This window comes from Maylandia zebra, linkage group LG10, assembly GCF_041146795.1.
Source record: "Maylandia zebra isolate NMK-2024a linkage group LG10, Mzebra_GT3a, whole genome shotgun sequence".
NCBI classification, from domain to species: Eukaryota; Metazoa; Chordata; class Actinopteri; order Cichliformes; family Cichlidae; genus Maylandia; species Maylandia zebra.
This window is the reverse complement of record NC_135176.1, coordinates 12,829,170-12,849,478: the sequence shown is the minus strand read 5'-3', so window position 1 is coordinate 12,849,478 and position 20,309 is coordinate 12,829,170. Positions and strand designations below refer to the sequence as shown.

Genomic DNA, 20,309 nt, shown 5'->3' with positions numbered 1-20,309 from the left:
GATCCCAAACACACACCAATGCAGTAAATGCACACCTAGAAAGAAAAACACACACTGCCACATATAAGTCATGGACTGGCCTCCCCAGAGTCCAGACCGTAACTCTTCCTGAAGACTATTTAGAGAAATTACAAGCTGCCTAGCACAGTTCAGGCTGTGTTGAAGAATAAAGGTGGTCCTATCGAATATTGACTTTTAAGCTCGTTAGAATTGTTAAACTCTGTTTCTGCCTGATATATTGTATTTCCATGTGTGTTTTAACATGCTTCAATAAATCTCTGCACCATTTTCCCATAGCTAAATATAATGAAAGTGTGGATGTCTGAAGATTTTTATACAGAACCATATGTATTCTTGTTTATAATGGTTTGGCCCTTCATGACATAATATTGCATTAATATTAGTATTGTGTTATTTTAAGTTTAATATTTTCAACATTTGCTTAAGATCTTAAATATTCCAGAAGTAAATTCGAAGTAATGCGATTACTTTAACTAAGAAAATCCACACTTAAGCGCTAAAAGCTTTTTGTTACTTCTCTGCAACCTGCATTTCATTCATTTTATCATTTCTCTGCAAAAAAATAAAAAATAAAAATACTCTCAAAGAGTTTTCTCCACAAAAAGTTCCCTTGTGAGGGTTGACTGATTACAGTCATTCTTGATCCCACTAAGTTGTAATATCATAGATTCATGTTTGTGCATTCATCAGGGGACAAAGGTGGGAAAACTCTGCACACACATCATCCTGCACGGTGAAGGTCAAACACCCAGCTGAGGCAGAAATGCTCGTCAGGAAACAGCACGATAAACAGGACATGTTTATCAGAGGAGAGGGGCTTCCTCAGTTTGGTGCACTCATAGATTTATGGGATAGATCCGAGTACTAGTCAAGCTCCCACGTGATTCAGTGATTGTTTAAACCTACTAAATCTTCTTTCTTTTTTTCAAACATGCATTGCAACATCTTCATCTCACTGAAATCGTCTCAATGTCACGTGAAATTAGACATATAATTCATATTTTCTGTAAAACGCCTGAAAATCCATCAATCATATGCTGTAGATTTTTATAAATGTAATCGACCTGTGTCTGGTGAGACAATAACTGTCCGTGTGAGCACAGGATCCCCCGAGTAGTGGTCTGCACAGGAAGGAGGAGGCGGGGGGCATTGGATTTACGTGTATTTAAAAGATGGGTGTGGTTGACTTCTTCATGCCCGGATTTGAGGATCCTGCAAGCGCTCACCGCGTGATCCGGCACCCTGTTACTAAATGATTATATTCAGCAAAGAAAAAAAAAAAGAAAAAAAAAAAAACAGGAACCGTGTGGATACTGCCCAAGCGGTAAGGGCCGCCTCTGGTTACTGTCTGCAAGAGGAAAACACAAAATCTTGCGTGAAGGCTGGAATTCTAAACGCTTCTTCGTCCTTTTTAAAATTTAAATTAATCAATTTATTGATAATTTATATTTGTTGCACTTTCCGGATTTTACTCTGTAATTCACTGCCGACTTGGAGGCGTCTATCCTGATGAAGTATCGGCAGAGGGAGGAGGAAACCAAAGAGAGGAAGGAAACGAGGATAACGTCACGAAGACTCGGAGTAAAACGGACTGAGAATAGTGTTTAATGGACGATCCCTGATGCGGGCCGGGGAAAGAGCTGGGGCCAATTCCGTCTGTTTACGCCGTATTGGACGAAGATGTTTTTGTTAGGTTGCCGTGTGTGAAAAGTGGAAACGATCCGTAGAGGAAACAGCAGCTCGGCAGCAGCAGATATCATCTTGTGTGTGTGTTTTTTCCTCAGGAGCTCCGCTAAAGCAGAGAAATGGAAATGTGTGCAGCCCTCCTCCGGTTGCCTGTTTACTGAAGGGTTTGGAAACAGGCTGATCGTGACACACGGAACTTTTAAAGTGGATCTCCTGTGAACTTGATTTTTAATGACTGAAAAAGACTTGTAGTTAAATCCTCCGCGGGATTTGTCTTTTTTTCCTTTTTTTTTTTTTGAGGGGGGGACGTTGCTTTCAGTTTCTTTCTTTTTTTATTTTTCTTTGCAGCAGGGGGAGGAAAAAGGGCAGGAAAATCATCGGGAGAATTAACAGGTAGCCACCCATTATCCAAACGCTGTGACAGCAGATAGGTCAGCCTGTGTGTGTGGCTGGGTGATGGTGTGCGTATGGCATCATTTTGACCAAATACGATTAGCTACATCCGCAATTTTAGGAGCTCGATGTCTAAAATGAGACGTGATGAAGGCCTTTATGACTGTGCTGATCAATATGTGAGGTGATGTAGCTAGGGTAGGGCCTTTTTTGAATTATGTAAATCTCTAAATCTAGACAGTGAAATAAAAATCTCTCTCGAGTGCATCCTTTGAGACTGGCCTGTACCCTCGTTCTCCTCAGTGCTGACTGTATTTCATTGGGGAGGCTCTTAGGCCATGCGTTCACATCCTCTGCCATCAAACATCCACTCATGCCCGGCATGCAGTGGTTGGAGGCAGATTTTAGCCATGCCATGTTAGAGCACCTCCACATCAGATGTGCAATCAAAGGGGTGGGGCCAGGCACTCCTGGCATCTTTGCGTTTTTGTTCTACCACATGCTCTCGGAGGTTGGTGGAGTGCCAGAAGTGCTGGGGACACCGAGGACCTGCCATATTAACCTTTTATAAAGAGCATGGCCTAGCAGCAAGGGTCGTGTCGCTGCTAGGCCATGCATCATCAGTGCGGCAGTGTGATATGCGTGTCCTCACTCTCTGCTACTCTTTACCCACTGACTTCAGCACAAATCTGCGTGTCCGCCAGTTGATGCTCAGAAGCAGCAAAAACATGCATCTGAGCATCTGGCAGGACCCATGGCCTGATATATGATCCCCCTCCCCACACCCCCTTCTCTACCTCCCTCCTCCTCATCCTCCTCTCCTGCAGCATCTATTCTCCTGATTGGCTAAATGAGCAGCTGTGCCAGGAGACTGAGACCCACGATGCACCCCTTTTGGCTTCCATTAGTGCTGTGTGATCCATCTGGTCGCAGGTCCCTCCAGGGAACAGTGGTCTACTGTAGCTAATTGCTCTTCCTTGCACAGTGTAGGCTACTGTATGCATGCTATCTGGGGTTTTTATCTTGAATTTGAATAGCTTCACATATGCAAATCTATAGGCCACCTGTTTGGGAGAATATTTGAATGTGCAACTGTTTTCCCATGAGGAACAGGAAATACTGTAGTGCACGCCGCTGGAAAGCGCAACATAGAGATGAACAGTTTTCGTGTACCTGTGTAATTTAAGAAATTAGGGACTCCCCTGTTCTTCAGCGTGAAGTGTTTGTTTAAACACAGTCAGCGGCTCAAATGAAGGATTGCTCCGTCCTGCATTAGTGCAAAGTTGGACTTGTATGAGCATTGCTACCAGGCACCAGATAGTGAGCATTCACTCACTATCTGGTGCCTGGTAGCAATGCTGGCTTTTTGATAGCAGCTTAGTCATTGCAGATTATTCTCCTCAGTTAAACCAGGATGGGTGGTTGTACAGCCATAAACAGATTACAAGTTGTATTTTTTTCCCTCACTGTGGGTTCAGTAAACCTCAGAGATTAAAATTGGGATTTTATTTGATTATTTTATTTCCCCAAATGCAAGTAGCGTTCAATTATTGATGAAAGTAGACCTCTGGATTAGTAGGTTAGGAAGTATAAAAATATGATAATCCCAAAAAAACTTAATATGCACTGATATTCATTTCATTTAGATTTATTTGATAATAGAGTGTGATATTTAAAGTCGTGCCCCATCCAGCAGGTGACAGCTCGGACAGTTTCAAAATGAGTGAGCTGGAACAGCTTCGTCAGGAGGCCGAGCAGCTTCGGAACCAGATACGAGTGAGTGATGTGTGTCTGCTGTGAACAGTTTTACCATTGAATAAAATACTGGAAAATTTGTTATTTACTAGCGGTGTCCTCTTTTTTTTCCCCTTCCCTGTGACTTCATAACCATTAGGACGCCAGGAAAGCATGTGGAGATTCAACCCTGACACAGGTGAGAGCAACTGAATGTGTAAGATGTATGTCAGTCACCTGGGGATGGGTTAACCTGGCGTCGATATGGACCTATATACTTAATAACATGATATTGGGCACAGTGGAGAAAGCAGGAAAGCTATTTTTTTTATTGTTTTTGATCAAATGTTACTCTATAGGACAAAAAATCCATCCCTGCTACTCTCAACATGTCTCCAGGTTTCACCTGCACAGAGGAGTGACCTTTTCTTTTTGTAGCACAATTTAGAAATAATAGATGACGGCCATTTGTTGAACCAGCAGTAGTATAAATCATCAATAATTTCTGAATTTATTTTTACAGGTGCATTATTCATATTGTCATATTTGACATGTGATATTAGTTATTTCTGTCCCGGTCTTGCCTTCGGTGTCTGATAGCCACTGTACTGTTACTCTTTAGCAAAACTTTTCTGCCAAACCTTTTATCACACACCCAGTGAATGATCAAAACAGTGCTAACTTGCTAACTTTACTAACTTAGATAACTGCTGGTCTGGATCCTGTGGGGCGGATCCAGATGCGGACAAGACGCACCCTCCGTGGCCATCTGGCCAAGATCTATGCCATGCACTGGGGCACAGACTCTAGGTGAGTCCATACTATTTCTAATGCTTTTGACTGCTTCTTGGTTTAATTTTTCTTTGTATACTATAGATTAAAGTTCCACCTAAAATGGTTGAGTGTAATCGGCCATCAAAGCCACTTCAGGTAAATGGTAAATGGCCTGTATTTATATAGCGCTTTTCTAGTCCCTAAGGACCCCAAAGCGCTTTACATATCCAGTCATCCACCCATTCACACACACATTCACACACTGGTGATGGCAAGCTACATTGCAGCCACAGCCACCCTGGGGCGCACTGACAGAGGCGAGGCTGCCGGACACTGGCGCCACCGGGCCCTCTGACCACCACCAGTAGGCAACGGGTGAAGTGTCTTGCCCAAGGACACAACGACCGAGACTGTCCAAGCCGGGGCTCGAACCGGCAACCTTCCGATTACAAGGCGAACTCCTAACTCTTGAGCCACGATCGCCCCACAGGTAGCCACTTCCTATCTATATTAGCTAGAATAGAAAAAGGCGGATACAAATAAATGTTTGACCTAAATTTGGCCCACTTCTGCATTTTTCTGGGCATTTAGCCTTTACTGATGGAGCTGACTCAATGTGAGTCTCCACACCTCAGTTGAGCCACAGATCCACCTCATATGGATCACATCTGACCCACAGAAAATTTGCAAGTGGTGTAAATAGGCTTTAGGCCACCTGTGTCCATCCTGGGAATTAATTTCAGTTCATTGGCTGTTTGATGGAGCTTTTAGACTACTGCATTACCCAGTTTTCCAAAGGAGAAAAAGATATAAGTCCTATAATAAATAATTCCTGTCTGTAATGCAGTGAAAATATGCTCCACTCTTTGTCTTCATGATTCAACAAATGCCTCGACAGCTATTTAGTGGATTGTAATGACACATGGGACATACCTGCTCGAGATGAACTGTAGCACGTTTGGTGAAGATGTAATGCTTGATTTTCCACTCACACATGCAAATTGCCAGCGCTAATTAGTAAATGCTGAATGAACAAGCCAAACAGTCATAGTGGGCTTGTTAGCAGGCTCGCGTTAGCATTTAGCTCAAAGCGGCACGATACAAAAGCACAAGCATTGCAAGCATTTTAATTTTAGTTCTGTGAAATCATTTGCTGACTTCAGGCATTAACCATGAACATTTCTGGCTGAGGCAAACATTAAAACAACTGATTCTTCACCTTGAACTCACAGAATCATCTCAGGCTGCAGTGTTTTGACAGGAAAAGCATGTTTCAACAGGTTTGGAGCGCAGTGTGATAACAGGACTCAAATGCCAAAATTAAAGAGATCCTGTATTATTCAAAACTTTTTTGTTTTTTTTTCCCCTTTTGTGTCTGCAGGCTTCTGGTTAGTGCCTCTCAAGATGGAAAACTGATTGTCTGGGACAGCTACACAACTAACAAGGTAAAATCACCAAAAAGACAAAAAACACGGCACGTCTCCAGCTGGAAGACTTGTCTGAACTTGAAATGAAAGTGGACTAACATCTTCCTCTTGTAGAAGTGCTGCTGACTTTCCATAATGGCTTCTTTCTCAGTGTTACTGTGACTGATTGTAAGAGTCACAGTGGCATCATCGTGTGTGTTTTCAGTGTTAATATCTGCCCATTTTATGCTCTTTAAACTACCTCTCTTTTCTTAGATACATGCCATCCCCCTGCGCTCCTCCTGGGTAATGACCTGTGCGTACGCTCCCTCGGGGAACTACGTGGCCTGCGGAGGCCTCGACAACATTTGCTCCATCTACTGCTTGAAGACACGCGAGGGCAATGTCAGGGTCAGCAGGGAACTACCTGGCCATACAGGTGAGAGAACATGGCGCCCTAAGCTAACTATGTTAAAATCTTCTCATGAGTAAAACTGATGAGATGTTTCAGATGAGCGTACGCCCCCGTGGGAAAGCTCCACTCCCAAACCCCTAAACAATGACTTCATTTACATGGTTAATTAATTGCAGTCTTAATGAGCTGAGATATTAACTCCTGTCTGTGTGACTCTGATTTGTGACACTATAACTTCTCTATGTATTTTATTTTTGATTTTATATTTTCAAGAAAAACGTGAAGTAGATGATTTATTGAAATGTGCAAACATACATGTAAATACAGTATGTTAGCAAAAACTAGGTTTGCACAATTGTAACGAGCTTGAAAGTCCAAATTTGGTATGACTGCCTTTATTCTTTAGCATATTCTGAACTCTCTTAGGCAGTTTGATTGTATTTTCTTCAAGAAGTCGTCAGGAATAGCAGCTTCTTGAAGAACTTTGCAATGCTCTTCTTTGAATGTTTCTGCCTTTTGTTCCATTTTCTGTCACAATGATCCTTCACTGCTTCAATAATGTTGAGGTCCAGGCTCTGGGGAGGCCGATCCGTGACTGACAGCGATCTAAAGATGTGTTTGTTCTACCCAGTTCTACCCATTGTCAATGCATTGACTATGTGTTTAGGGCCACTGTCATGCTGAAAAAGGAAGCATTTGCTAATTGGATAATCAGATGCTTGTCAGAAGGTATTGCATGGTGGATCAAAATCTGGTGGTACTTTTCCCACTGGCTGAAATGTCATCCCAAACCATCACAGCCTCCACCATGCTTTACAGATGGTCGTAGGTACTCACTGATGTACCTCTCTCTTGAACTCCTTGGAATGTATTGAACCAAAAGATTTCAAATTTGGATCCATCACTTCATAAGATGTGTTGCCACTGCTTTTCAGTCCACTTCTTGTGTAAAGACCTGTTTGGGATGCCTCTTCTTGGCAGCCACCCTTCCACTGAGACCATTCAGACAAGGCCTCAGTGAACAGTAGAGGGATTAATGTTATGTGTTGACACAACACTGGTTCATCCCTTGAGTTAGATGCCTTTTTCTTCTTTGAATGATTCATAGGCCAGTGTTACAGGGCAAATAAAAACATTCCTCTGAAAGTGGTCAGGTACAGGGACTGGACTGAAAATGAGTAAAAAAAGCAACCAATCTCTAAAAAAACCCTCCACATTTTTACTCCTTCTAGAGCAGCTTTGCACAATTTACAGTTCAAAATAAGCCCCATTTATCCTGGCACTTCTCAGCTCATCCACTGTCTGAAGCCAAGAATTTTAGCAGCCTTCTTCCTGCTTTAAAGCCAGCTGTCTTCTGATTGGCTGCCTCTTCAGTTTGAACAGCAGGTGGGTGGGGCTGCTGTGCTTAAAGCCAGAACTTTTTCCCTCTTCACTGACATCTAACAGAAGACGAGAATAGAAAAAAAGTGTCTGGAACAGGGCATTGAGGTTTTTTTTTTTTGTTTGTTTTTTTTTCTGTTCGTCTTTAATATGAAATGATATAATTCTATGTTTATGTTATGTAATTATATGTATATAACAAAGGAACAGTGAAAAGCATAATAAGTCACATTTAAAGAATAGATAACAGAGTCTGATTGGCTTAAAGAAGTCAGGTAAGAAGGTTACAAGAATTAGCCTGATAATGATGGAAATAATGATGAGAAGAGTTCGACAGTGTGGGAAATCAGAAGTAATAAAAAGAAGACAACAGCAGGACTGGCACAGACACGCAGACATACAGGCACCACATGTAAACAGATCTTTCCTCTTGAACCTATGGAAAAGCTTCTTTTTATTGCAGTCGTGGATAGATTATTATGACCACAGATGCAGGATGCAAACATGCCACATGCCCACGTGTTTGCTCATGGAAAGAGTACACTCTGACGTGCGTTTCATGAGCACACCCAGCTTGCTCACACACTAATAAAAGGCATCTTAGAACTACATTACATACACAACTTTAAACTTACGGTTTCTTGCACTCGTGGACATGAAGTTTCGAGATTTTCATGAGTTCATTGAACTGTTCTTTTACCAGGTTGGAATCTTTTTTTAATTTATTTTTTTACAGCAGACATTTTTAATGACTTAAAAATAAGAATTGAGTGCAAAACTTTGATTTTATTTTGCTGTTTCTATAATCCAGTATACACAACACCACCTGCTAATATTTGGTTAAATGTCTTTTAGCAAGTTACAACTCGGCCAGACGCTTTTTGTAGCCACCAACAAGCTTCTGGCATAATTCTGCCCGGATATTTTAGCACTCTCCTTGGCAGAATTGGTAAAGTTCATTTAAACTGGAGGTTTTTCCTTCGCTCTTAAATGATCTGTTATTGCGTATTTTTCAAATGTTTGTGCAGGATATTGTATTTGTTTTGAATGTCTTGTACTTATGTGATACAGGTCTCTATTGAAAATTACATTTTTTTTAATCTCAATTAGATTTTTACCTGGATAAATAAAGGACTAATTTGAAAGAAAAAAAAAAACATAGTCCAGAAAGGTTTAGATCGAGGTTTTGGGAAGGCCAATACTCCATCCATCCATCCATGCATTCGCATTCGCTTCCGCTTATCCTTTTCAGGGTCGCGGGGGGTGCTGGAGCCTATCCCAGCTGTCATAGGGCGAAAGGCAGGGTACACCCTGGACAGGTCGCCAGTCTGTCGCAGGGCTAACACATAGGGACAGACAACCATTCACACCTAGTGGCAATTTGGATTATCCAATTAACCTATCCCCACAAGCTGCATGTCTTTGGACTCCAATACTCCAATATTTTAAAAATAATAATTAATACCTATACTATAAGTAAGGTCAAAGGTCTCCAATGGCTCCAAAATCCTGGTCATCTGCAAACTTTGCTGATGTGTCAATGCATCTATCATTGCAGCTTCAAAGAAATTAAAAAAATGATCCCAAAAAGACGCTTGAAAAAGAAGGCTTTAAAGTAGTAATCATGTAAAATATGTCAACAAAATATATCATAAAATATCTAAACGAATGAGTAGTTTTAGTGGCGCAGAGACAACATGTAGCTCTATATGTACACTCACAATAAATTTATAGTCATATTTACGTTTTACATTCTTCTCCTATACAGTAGTAATTTAATGTAAAATGCGTCATCAAGTGTCACTGACATCATCCGCGTGTTTGTGCGTTCCGTTCTCTCAGGTTACCTGTCATGTTGCCGTTTCATTGATGACAATCAAATCATCACGAGCTCAGGAGACACCACATGGTGAGTCACACAGATCAACACACACATGTGCAGCCTAAGCATCGTTTTCCTGCTTTCCAATCACTAACCCTGTGCTTTTTTTGTTGTTGTTGTCGTTGCTTTTTTTGCCCAGTGCACTGTGGGATATCGAGACGAGTCAGCAGACCACAGTTTTCTCGGGCCACACCGGTGATGTCATGAGTCTGTCCCTTTCGCCCGACCAGCACACCTTCGTGTCGGGAGCCTGCGACGCTTCAATCAAACTGTGGGACATCAGGGACAGCATGTGCCGGCAGACCTTCACGGGCCACGAATCGGACATCAACGCTGTCTGTGTGAGTGTCCTCAGGGACCGGGTGCCCTTGTAGGCCCAACTGCTTTTATTCTTCTTAAAATCGTGGATTATATATTTTACAAGTGCAGTTTAGAGCTCTTGTTTCAGAAGAGTGCTCTGGCCGTGGAGTTTTATGAAGCTGCATCACTGATGTGACAGGCAGAGGAGACCTAATGAAAGATGCTTTTGAGTTGCATTGTGGGAAATGTAGTATTGGAAGGTCGCTCAAAAGCAGCATCTTAAAATGCAGTTTAGAGTTTTAAAAGACAACAGGACTTTTATTCCAATTTACTACATTCAAAATCAGGGTTTAAGGTGTGAGGATGAGAAACCCCCACAACACACACAAGGTCAGCAGGAGCATAACGTAGGGGTTTTTTTAGCTTGACCCACATCATAGATTAAAGAAACTGGATGGAGTTGGTATGCTTGAGACACCATTTTAGACATTTATTCTCAGACACATCATGAGTTTCTGAATTCCTGGCACTGTTATAAGCTAATCTGTGGCCTTAAGTGGCACTCTGGCGCTCCTGAGTACTGTCTAACACGTCATCAGCAGCATCAGCTCCAGGATTTGTCTTGGTGACGTCACACACTGTCTCCAGCCACCAGCTTTGGGAGGGATTTAAATGGGAAGCGCGCTGCAGGATTAACAAGATTATCAATTAACACCATATCTGAACATCCTGATCATCTCAGGAGACGATCTCCGGTTGGGAGTCTGGGTTGATGGCACAGGCCATCTGACAGTGTGGCAGGTGGACAGATTCGGTGTTAAAGCACTGATCCCATTCAGTTTTCTGTCTTATTAAGGGATTTAAGAAAGGCAGGAACTCTCTATAGCAGCTTATGCTGTAACTATATTTATTTATAATTAAAAATATAAATAAATAATAAATAAGAGTCATCCTCACTTTCTCCTCCCCAGTTCTTTCCCAATGGCAGCGCCTTTGCCACAGGCTCTGACGATGCCACCTGCAGGCTGTTTGACCTCCGCGCAGACCAGGAGCTAGGCCTCTACTGCCATGACAACATCATCTGTGGCATCACCTCTGTGGCTTTCTCCCGCTCCGGGCGCTTGCTGCTGGCTGGTTATGACGACTTCAACTGCAACATATGGGATGCCATGAAAGGAGACAGAGCAGGTGGGTGGAGCAAGCGAGAGAACAGAGAAAAGGGAAGGTTCATCTTCAAGCTAAGGTGAAGATGAAGTGATTATCTATCAATTACACCACACGTGTTTTTGTAGTATTCCTTCTTTTGATTTTTCAGTGCTAAAATAAAAGCTTAGTTTAGTGATTCATTTTTGCACTGCAGAGGGATGATTGTATGTAGGTGTGCAGTTTTCTGATGCCTGAAACAACAAATAGGTTTATACAATGTTCAGTTTAAATGAGAGGGGAGCTTGGTATACAAGTACTGCTGATAACAATGATTTAAAGTACAGAAATAACAAATTGGTTGTAATTTTTATTTTTTCTGGTTAGAGCCTCTTTCCACCAAACTCCTATCTGAGCTTCAGCTGTAAGAGTTCAATCAAAAACATAGAAAACACAATCTGAATAAAAAAAATAGTGCGACTAAAACTGCTTCTAAACGGAGTTGTCGTTGCAAAAAATGTAATTCTTTATTTGTGTTTTGGGGTTTGTTTGTTTGTTTTTGAGGAAATTAAGCTGCTTGCCATGTATCAAGATCAAGGTTATTATAGCTAAATTATAGCTAACTAAAATTCAACTAAAACTAAAACTACATGTAAAAAACATTACTGGTTTTACCTCTGACATATGTCCTCCCTACAAGAGTAATTAAAAGTCTAAAATTTAACACTGTTTAGGACCCTAAAACAAAAAGAACTAAACTAAAACGAAACATTTTCAAACAATAAAACCAAACACAAAAATCCCCCCATGAAACTAACAAACTAAACTGAATAAAAAAAACAAAAACTCAAAATGAAATAACAATAAAAACGAATTCTAAAATGCTAAACTGTAATAACTCTGGTCACGACTTTTTATTTTTGCATGCGTCTGTGGAAACAATCACTATTTTACTTCTCATTTTTCTCTGTTGCCAGGTCAGCAACTAAAGCATTTTATACAAGATGTGTCATGTGTACTACTGTGTACTGCTAATCAAAACACATTTAAGAAGATCAAAAGCAGAGAATAAGCTTAAATCGTTTAAATAAGTGAAAATTATGCCTTTTTCACAGATTCAGAAATGGCTAAACTTATAACTTAAGTTCAGCTTTGAAAATTAATAGAAAAAAGTCCTTCAGAGGCCCTTTTATCTGTATTACTACAAGGTCAAGGCATTATTAGGACAGTACTGTACAACAGGAAGTATAATTATTTACTTCAGAAAGTAGCGATATATATTGCAGGAAGCAGATCTAGAGTGTATACTGCACACGATCTGATATCAGATCATCCGTATGGCGCACACATGCTGGTGAGTCAGAAGTTCATCCTACCACAAAAAAAAAAATATATGAAAGCATAAAAAGAATTGGCAGTAAGTTCAGTGATGGAAGAGCAGCACAGTCTGCCTTAAGCACAGTCATTACAGTAGCAGGAATTTTAGTACAAGTGTTGGGACAAACTTTCCAAACAATGATTCGTTTCCATTGTAGAAAGAACATCGTGAGTCTGTTTTGCCGCTGATTGCATCAAAAATAAATAGATAAAAATGAGGTCACATTTAGATTTTAAAGATTCCTTTTGAAAAACAAAATCTTTGTCTGCACACTTAAGAAACAGGGGGATACAAACCGTAGCATCGATCTTAAGTTAACAGTATGCTCACTGTTTGATTTTTGAAGAAGTGCATTGCACAATGACAAGTTGACTTTTAGGGTTTTTTTCGGCCCTCCTGCAGGAGTCCTGGCAGGCCATGACAATCGCGTGAGCTGTCTGGGCGTGGCGGATGACGGCATGGCGGTGTGCACCGGGTCCTGGGACAGCTTCCTCAAGATCTGGAACTGAGCCATGCACATAAACAGCGAACCACACACGTCCAACAGACACCGCTCTTATCTTGGGACACAGTTTGCACCCTGTACTCTCACTGTATGTAAGATTCCACAGACGAACCGCAACATTATACTGTACATAATATATATGACTTAGATATGAGCTTACACACACACACACACACACACACACACACACACACACACACACGTATTGTATGCAGGATAAGATAACAAGACCTAAACACATGCTCACACTACCTACCGCCGATGAAAGTACACAGCAGCAAGGCCACAGTGCAACACACACATGCACATAACAGGTCAAAATATGACCAAATACAGCCGAATATTCAGCTGTTCGGCCGAAAACACAAATCCCATCAACACTATCTGACGCACTCATTCTCACACATGCTTATCATGAGACATACTGCTTCTCGTGTTAAGCAGTGGAGCGAATGTTACCCGATATTTTCGTCTTATGACTTTGCTCGAAATACACCTCAGACTCATTTTTCTTTGTTGTTTCGGTCTCTTTACCACACGTATCTCAGCAGTGGTGACGTGAAGGCGGAACCACCTGAGTGCATTTACATAAAGAAAGTAAGAAAGAAGGAAAAACATTCACCGATGAACAGATGATTGAGCTCAATGAAGATATCAACTGATTTTCATCTGTTTCAGAACGTCACACAGTCACTGTCTTCACCCAGTTTTTTCCCCCCCCCCCCCCCAATTCTACACACTTATTTTATTCCTGTTCTTCCTGTGTGCCTCAAATACACTTATTAACAGAGGATACTGAGACAGTTACATGAATCCAAAACAACCTGAGATTAAGAGAAGTTGAGAAGTAAAAGCACGTCTTATTGAGTAGGAGCCAATAATCAAACTTTGACTTTGTCACTGTATTATCTGGACATTACTATAATTGTACATATTATTAATAAATAACTGCCTCTCCTGCCTTTTATTGTGTTTTCCTTTTAAAATTGTTTCTAAAACTGACACGTTTAACTGAGTATTAAGTGCATATTGTCAGGTATTCTCATTATACAACCTCAGGTTTTTACTTAAACCTGAGATTTGAAAGTAGCACTGATATAGACATACATGGGTTATTGGAATATACAGTCCCCTGCCTCTTTATTAGATATATTAGGTAAAACAAATATCTAATCAGCCAATCACATGGCAGGAACTCATTTAGGCATGGTCAAGATTCGAAAAAAGTCCCCTGACGTGATGAGTCTTGATTTCTGCTGCGACATTCAGATAGTCAGGCCAGAATTTAGTCCTGTCAAATAACGAAACCATGGATACATACTTTCAGGCTGCTGCATGTCAATATGAACCAAATTCTCCGTTTCCTGCATCTTGTGGAATCTGCCAAGAAGTAAAGCAGTTTTGAAGGCAAAAAGGGGTCAAGACCCTTAATAGTGAGGTGTGGCCAGTAAATGTAGTGTTAAAACTCAAAGCTGGCACACAGCAAACTTGGTTATCTGCTTAATTAGACATATGTGGCAGCAACCTGAACCTTCAGTCTCCAAAGAAATTTTATGTTGAATGCCGATGCATGTCATAGCTTTTCCACTAACTCATTGTTAACAGACTTTAGGTACATGGAAATGTCTGGCGGATGCTTTTGTCTTTAGACACCGGGGGGTGCTGCAGCTCATTCTGCATCTCTGACTCAGAAAATGAGGACTGTGAACCAAAAACAAATCTTGAAGAAAATTTGTTAAATCTATTTACAAGTTAGGCTATGAAGACTGAGTAGTGCCTTTTGTTAAGTGGACCCTACACAGTTGCTTCGTAGTAACAAAGGAGGAGTGACAGGAACATGAAGTCCAGGCAGACTTTTAGCACCATGATGTGGCTGAACACTGAAGTACATCTCACTCCGTTCACTGCTGTTGTGTGATACGAAACCGATGTCAACTGCAGCCCTCGCTGCAATAATACTATAATTCCCTACTGGGCATTTGTTGCAGTGCAAAGAAAAACAATTCAAACAGACTCAAATGCGATCAAGGTATTTTATTTTTCAAACAATCTGTATTAAGACATGAATTCATTCAACACAATCTTGAAAGTTTAAAGTTTAGTCTATGAAATACAATCTGGAGTTAATCTCTCACAAGGAACACAGACGCGCGCGCACACTAAAACATTGCAAAGATGTCTTTCTAAAAAACGAACCAAAAAGTTATTGAAAAAGAACAGGAGATATTGTGTTTCTGTCCAAAGAGCCACGTCGATGTAGAGCTCCCCATGTTTTGATCTGCCTCACTCCCCGACTACAGCTGCTAATCCTGTCACACGGGATTGATTAGAAATATAAGTTAGAAGAGAAGAGTGCCTCATGAGATGATTATCTATCAGCCATTTATCGATACTTAAGAGTTCACAAAGGCAGTTTTTGGATTACATCAAGCGTCCCAGCATGTGATTGTGTTAAACCGACATTTTTTTTTGTGTATGTGTGATTACAAACAAAAGTGAGAGCACAGAATGATTTTTGTAACACACAAACTAGCCTATGTTAAGTCTGCCGAAGGCCACTGGAGAATCACGACCTGCAAGTCACACTCGCATGGACAATTTTGAAACTCTTCAAACGCTTGTATTGCTTTAAATTAAAAAAAAGGAAGAAAGAAAGACGAACAATCCTCCAAACCTACAACTCAAGAGTCAAATCACACAAATTCAGCGGTCAAGTATGTCCAAGCTTACGGCCAGACTGACGCAAATCTTCCCAGAAAACTAATGAGCTGTGAGGTTCAGGTCTTTTAATGGTCGTTGGCACAAAATGAAATAGCACTTTCACAGCTTAAGGTGCATTTAGGGAAATCATCAACCATAACCACTCGTCCGTCTTCCAGACCGCAACACCATTAGAAGATTTTCTGCTGCACGAAATGAGGCAACAAGCTGAGTGTTTGGGAGTGACGCTCTCGGTCGGGTTGGCGACAAACGTTTGTCAAAAGGCTTTCATGGTTAACGTTAATAATTTAGCTGCAGTGCTCTCCAGAAAACCTGCCAGCACAAACCATGCAGTTAAAATGACGAGAGTTAAGTGATGCTATGGCTTTTTGATTTTGTTTACATGGAAGTGATTATTTTTTTGTGTATGCAGGATATTTCACGCAACTGCGAATGGAGTACATTATGGAAGTTATGTGTTTAAAAGAGGGGAAAACGCACTGATTTTACACATCAAAGCTTTGCATACACTCAAGCTTGAGCTCTCCTACAATTTGGATGATTTTCATCTTTTCATAAGCCGTCCATCATGCTATATGTGTGAAGTAGCCAGATTCATGTTTAACACTTCAGAATCAGATCTTTTTATTTCCAGGCATGCATCCACTATCCTGTACACTGAAGCTCCCACAATCACACACTGCAATTTCAGTTAAAGATTCAGGTGTGCAAAAATGTAGTCTCAAGCAAGAATTTTTGTCGGCCTTCAGCCCCGAGCAGCGCGACCCGACATCACACGAAGCACCTACTGACACCAAAAACAGACTCTGACGTGTAAAATCAGTGGAATTACTTTCTATACTTCATGAAAACTAAAGATTATTGGCTCGTTTGTGGCGTGTGAAGAGCCGATGACCCCACACCACAGACTATTGGGCTCCTAACATCAGCGTACTTCTGTCTTCATGATCATTGCGATCATCTCCTGAGAATATTATCAGCCTGTCACACCTCTGTAGGCCATTTACACCAGAGGGCAGATCCAACCTCAAGTGTCTGAATCCCAGCCACATCTGACTCCTCCGCTAACAACAGACATGTATGTTTCTGTCTGGATAGATTTTTAAGACTGTCCACATATACACACACAGTTGTCTCCTGCTTAGCTATAACAACTCCTAATTACACCCGGACTAGTTTAATGAATGACAGAATGAAAGGGGAATATTTGGTGGAGGGGGGCAAATAAAATATCCCATCTCTCCGTTAGACTCGGGTATAGCTTTGATCTCTCAGCCTTAAAATACATTGTGCTTAGATTAATAGAGCGGTACACACTTTCATATAAATACAAATCTGTCGTATAGATGTACATTCACTTTTTATTTCTCAATATAGACTCATTTACATATTTTATAAAATAGGCTTCTCAGGATAAGTCACGCTACTCTCCCCACTACAACATTACACAATCAACATGTTAAAGAAGCGCTTAGATCACCTGTGCAGAATGAACCTACATTTTTAGGAGCAGACATCACTCACACACAAACACACACATACACACACAGTTTAACTTGATGTGTGCACATTAACTTTTGTTTTTTCCTCTACATATTCATGGCTTTACTCTATGCTGGCTCCTGCTGTGAGTACATCCTCAACACGTTACACTGGATTAACTGGACATATATTAACTTATCTGTTATTGCAATTCTCTCAATAGATTCTTGTCTGCTGATTATTTGAAGTTAGAATATATGTTGCCCAAAAAATAAAACAGAAAGAAAGAAAGAACAAAGAAAAAGCATTTAAAGTCCATTTAAGAGATAATATGGATTTTACTTAAGTGCACTTAACTGGCACAGGACATTAATCTTGACGAGGGAGCAAATATAATTGTGCCTCTTCTTCGTGTGATTTCAGTAAAGAGATTTTTGGGGGTGGGAGCGAGGGGGTGGGCATATAGGGGTGGGGAGTGGGCTCACAACCCTTCCAAAAAAAGCATCTCACCTTCCCGAGTCCAAGGCACTGCTTTAACTGTAAACATGGCAGATTGATAAAAAATAAGGATTTGATCATAGAAAGCACAAGTGCCAGAGCTCCGGGACGATTGTAGTTGTAGACGTTTGAAAAGTAGGTCATGGCACATAAAAGATACTTAGGAATAAAAACACATTCGCTTAAGGGGAAAACAACTTTGATACAGTACTATATAATCTATTTCAATGGCTTACATGCACACCAAAGTATCTGTGTGAGATATACTTGTAAATGTATGTTTGCTGAAGGTGCTTTCCATGCCCATTTATCGCATACTCTCAGAAAATTAACCACCTATTTATAGAACTTTCGATTAAACGCTCTGTCCTGAATTTACACTGCAGTCTTGATAGCCTTCTTCGTTTTTTAATGAATAAAATATATCTCCTTAGCTTAAAGAGCAGGCTTTAACAAACCTTCCTACAGATCACTGGCTAAGATTCAGTTTAGAATTCTTATAATATTTACATAATAGTTCTTGATGTACAAGTTGGTGAACAAACAGCACATTTTCCCAGCAACCACGCTAAACATCCACCTCTGGCAGTGCAGTGAACCAAGTGACTCACTGAACAAAAAGCTCCATTCATCAAGCCTCTTCCTGATAAGGCTGCCTCATGCTTGTACCGTAGTGTTTGGTGTAGAGGAACAACCAATCTCTCGCTTAAGCAGCTTCCTGAAGTCTAATTCCCCTTAAAAAAATTAACAAAATCTAATCTATGCAAAAGAAACACAGAATCATACCATAACACCACTAACTCACATTTTGGATTGGTATATTGAAAGCAAAATATTGGTTAGTGATCTGTAGGAATAGTTTCTTGGTCAGCATCCATAAGCTCCTCTTTCCCTTTGGCCTTGCTTCAAACCTCTGCTGCAAAATATATACGGTGAACTTTGGCAGAATGTACAGATATAAAATATATTAAGTCTCGTGAGTTTCAGCTGTGCTCTCCAAAGTGCCTGATGAGATGGAGCCCTCTGCGGTACAGCAGAGTCCCCATTAATCGAATCTTTCTACTGGCCCAGGACAAATATGACTTCTATCACACACAGAGGGCTGTTCTACCGCAAATGCCTGGACAAACACTTCTCACGAAAAAAATCCACACTAACAAAATAGTCTAAGAACTAAAATATAATACAGTAGAGTAGATCAGAGTGGTAGGAAGGTAGCAAACCCTCCTCCCGTGTCTCACTAACATCCTCCTCCTCCTGACAAATCTCCCGTCCCCTCTCTCCCCTTCAGAGTTGCCGTCATACTCCAACACTGCTAGCCAAATATATGAACTCCCCTGCTCAAAACACTCCACAAGAATAGTATATATTGCAATATAATGGCAACGTAATTACAGTAAAATTAAAAATACCAGTAGGCTAATACCAATACAGAATCACTACATATAAATATCAAATTTGTGTAGTTTTGAAAATCTATGGAAACAAAAAAGTTTAGATACAAGCCTGATGAGACATACAACTGATCGTTTCGCCTAAACTACAAAAAGGCAAAGCAGGAAGTTTTCACCGTACTCATTCTGAGTACCGTATAGTATGGAGACTTCTGATTGATCGTTCAAAGTGAATTTATTCTGTTATTGAAGGATTTTAGGCTTATTTGCCAGTGATTAAGAACTGAATCATATTTTGGTTTGGTCAGAGAAACAAAGTAAGAGTTCCTTTAACTGTCTACTGTAGATTAAAAAAAAAAAAAAAGAAGAAGAAGAAAAAAAATTTTAAACAAGCTACTTCGCCGGACTTTGTCCCTTTGTAATATGTTTGTAATAATTCTTTGAGCCTCCCTGAATCCGTAGAAGCCTCAAAATAACCAGGGGCCACGAGCCGTTGCAGGTGTTTATCGTCTCACGTCGGCTATGCAAGAGGCCTGCAAATGATTCGGATCCAAGTCTAAGGTGCTATCTATTTACAGCTTCATTTTGATATATACCATTAGTAAATAATGCCTTCCTCAAAAGTACTGGAGAACCATCAAGGAATGTTAACATACTTCACAATTAGGAACTAAATATTTACGACTGAACACGGGTCCACAAAGAAAAGGAAATCAAGACAAGAATATATACAGTACAAATGAAATAGATGGTATCAACATATGAAGCTCATCGGCTGTTTTTCACGGTATCCTCGAGGGAGAATGTTTTCACGGGGTCACGGTTGAAACTGCGTCTTAAGGAGTGTAAGTTGGAATGGATTTTTAAGATTGTTTTTGTATGTATCTGTGTGTGTTGTGTGTGCTATGTGTGTGTGTGCGTGTCTCTTTGGACTATGAGTGCTTGAGTGTGAGCTTGCTGGAGAGAAAAGAGAGAGTGATGTTCACGTTTGGTGCATGCGTTAGCGCAAATTTCGGATGCACTTCTTGCTTCGATCCCTGCTGGGGTCCTTTCACCAGTTCATGATGCAGTTTCTGTTCAACGTCATGAAGTAAACCTGGCTGCTGCCTCCGGACCGCACTGATGCGAAAAACACCTGAGGATAGACACAATCGAGATGCATGTTATTCCTTTTTAAAGATGTTACCAACAAGCTGC

At 40.7% G+C, this 20,309-nt stretch overlaps 2 protein-coding genes across 8 annotated transcripts in view; one reads left to right on the top strand and one right to left on the bottom strand.

Moving 5' to 3' along the window:
* Positions 1-1,227: 1,227 nt before the first annotated feature.
* gnb2 (guanine nucleotide binding protein (G protein), beta polypeptide 2) lies at positions 1,228-13,979 on the top strand. Of its 2 annotated transcripts, none has more exons than XM_023153764.3 (10): positions 1,228-2,100; positions 3,797-3,876; positions 3,995-4,033; positions 4,538-4,644; positions 5,990-6,053; positions 6,291-6,453; positions 9,652-9,718; positions 9,831-10,032; positions 10,963-11,179; positions 12,915-13,979. In XM_023153764.3, exons 2-10 carry the CDS (start codon positions 3,820-3,822, stop codon positions 13,019-13,021), a joined length of 1,023 nt encoding a protein of 340 aa, XP_023009532.1. In that variant the 5' UTR covers positions 1,228-2,100; positions 3,797-3,819; the 3' UTR covers positions 13,022-13,979. The 2 variants fall into 2 exon arrangements, with proteins under 2 accessions (XP_023009532.1, XP_004563951.1); XM_004563894.3 differs by having other exon boundaries at positions 3,794-3,876.
* Positions 13,980-15,036: 1,057 nt separating this feature from the next.
* The window catches only part of mink1 (misshapen-like kinase 1), a 33,700-nt gene continuing 28,427 nt past the window's right edge, over positions 15,037-20,309 (bottom strand). For all 6 annotated transcript variants that reach the window (XM_012922658.4, XM_012922659.4, XM_012922660.4 and 3 more), the window contains one exon: positions 15,037-20,247. In XM_012922658.4, coding sequence (XP_012778112.1) covers positions 20,164-20,247 — 84 coding nt within the window. In that variant the 3' untranslated portion in view covers positions 15,037-20,163. The remainder of the gene's footprint in view (positions 20,248-20,309) is intronic.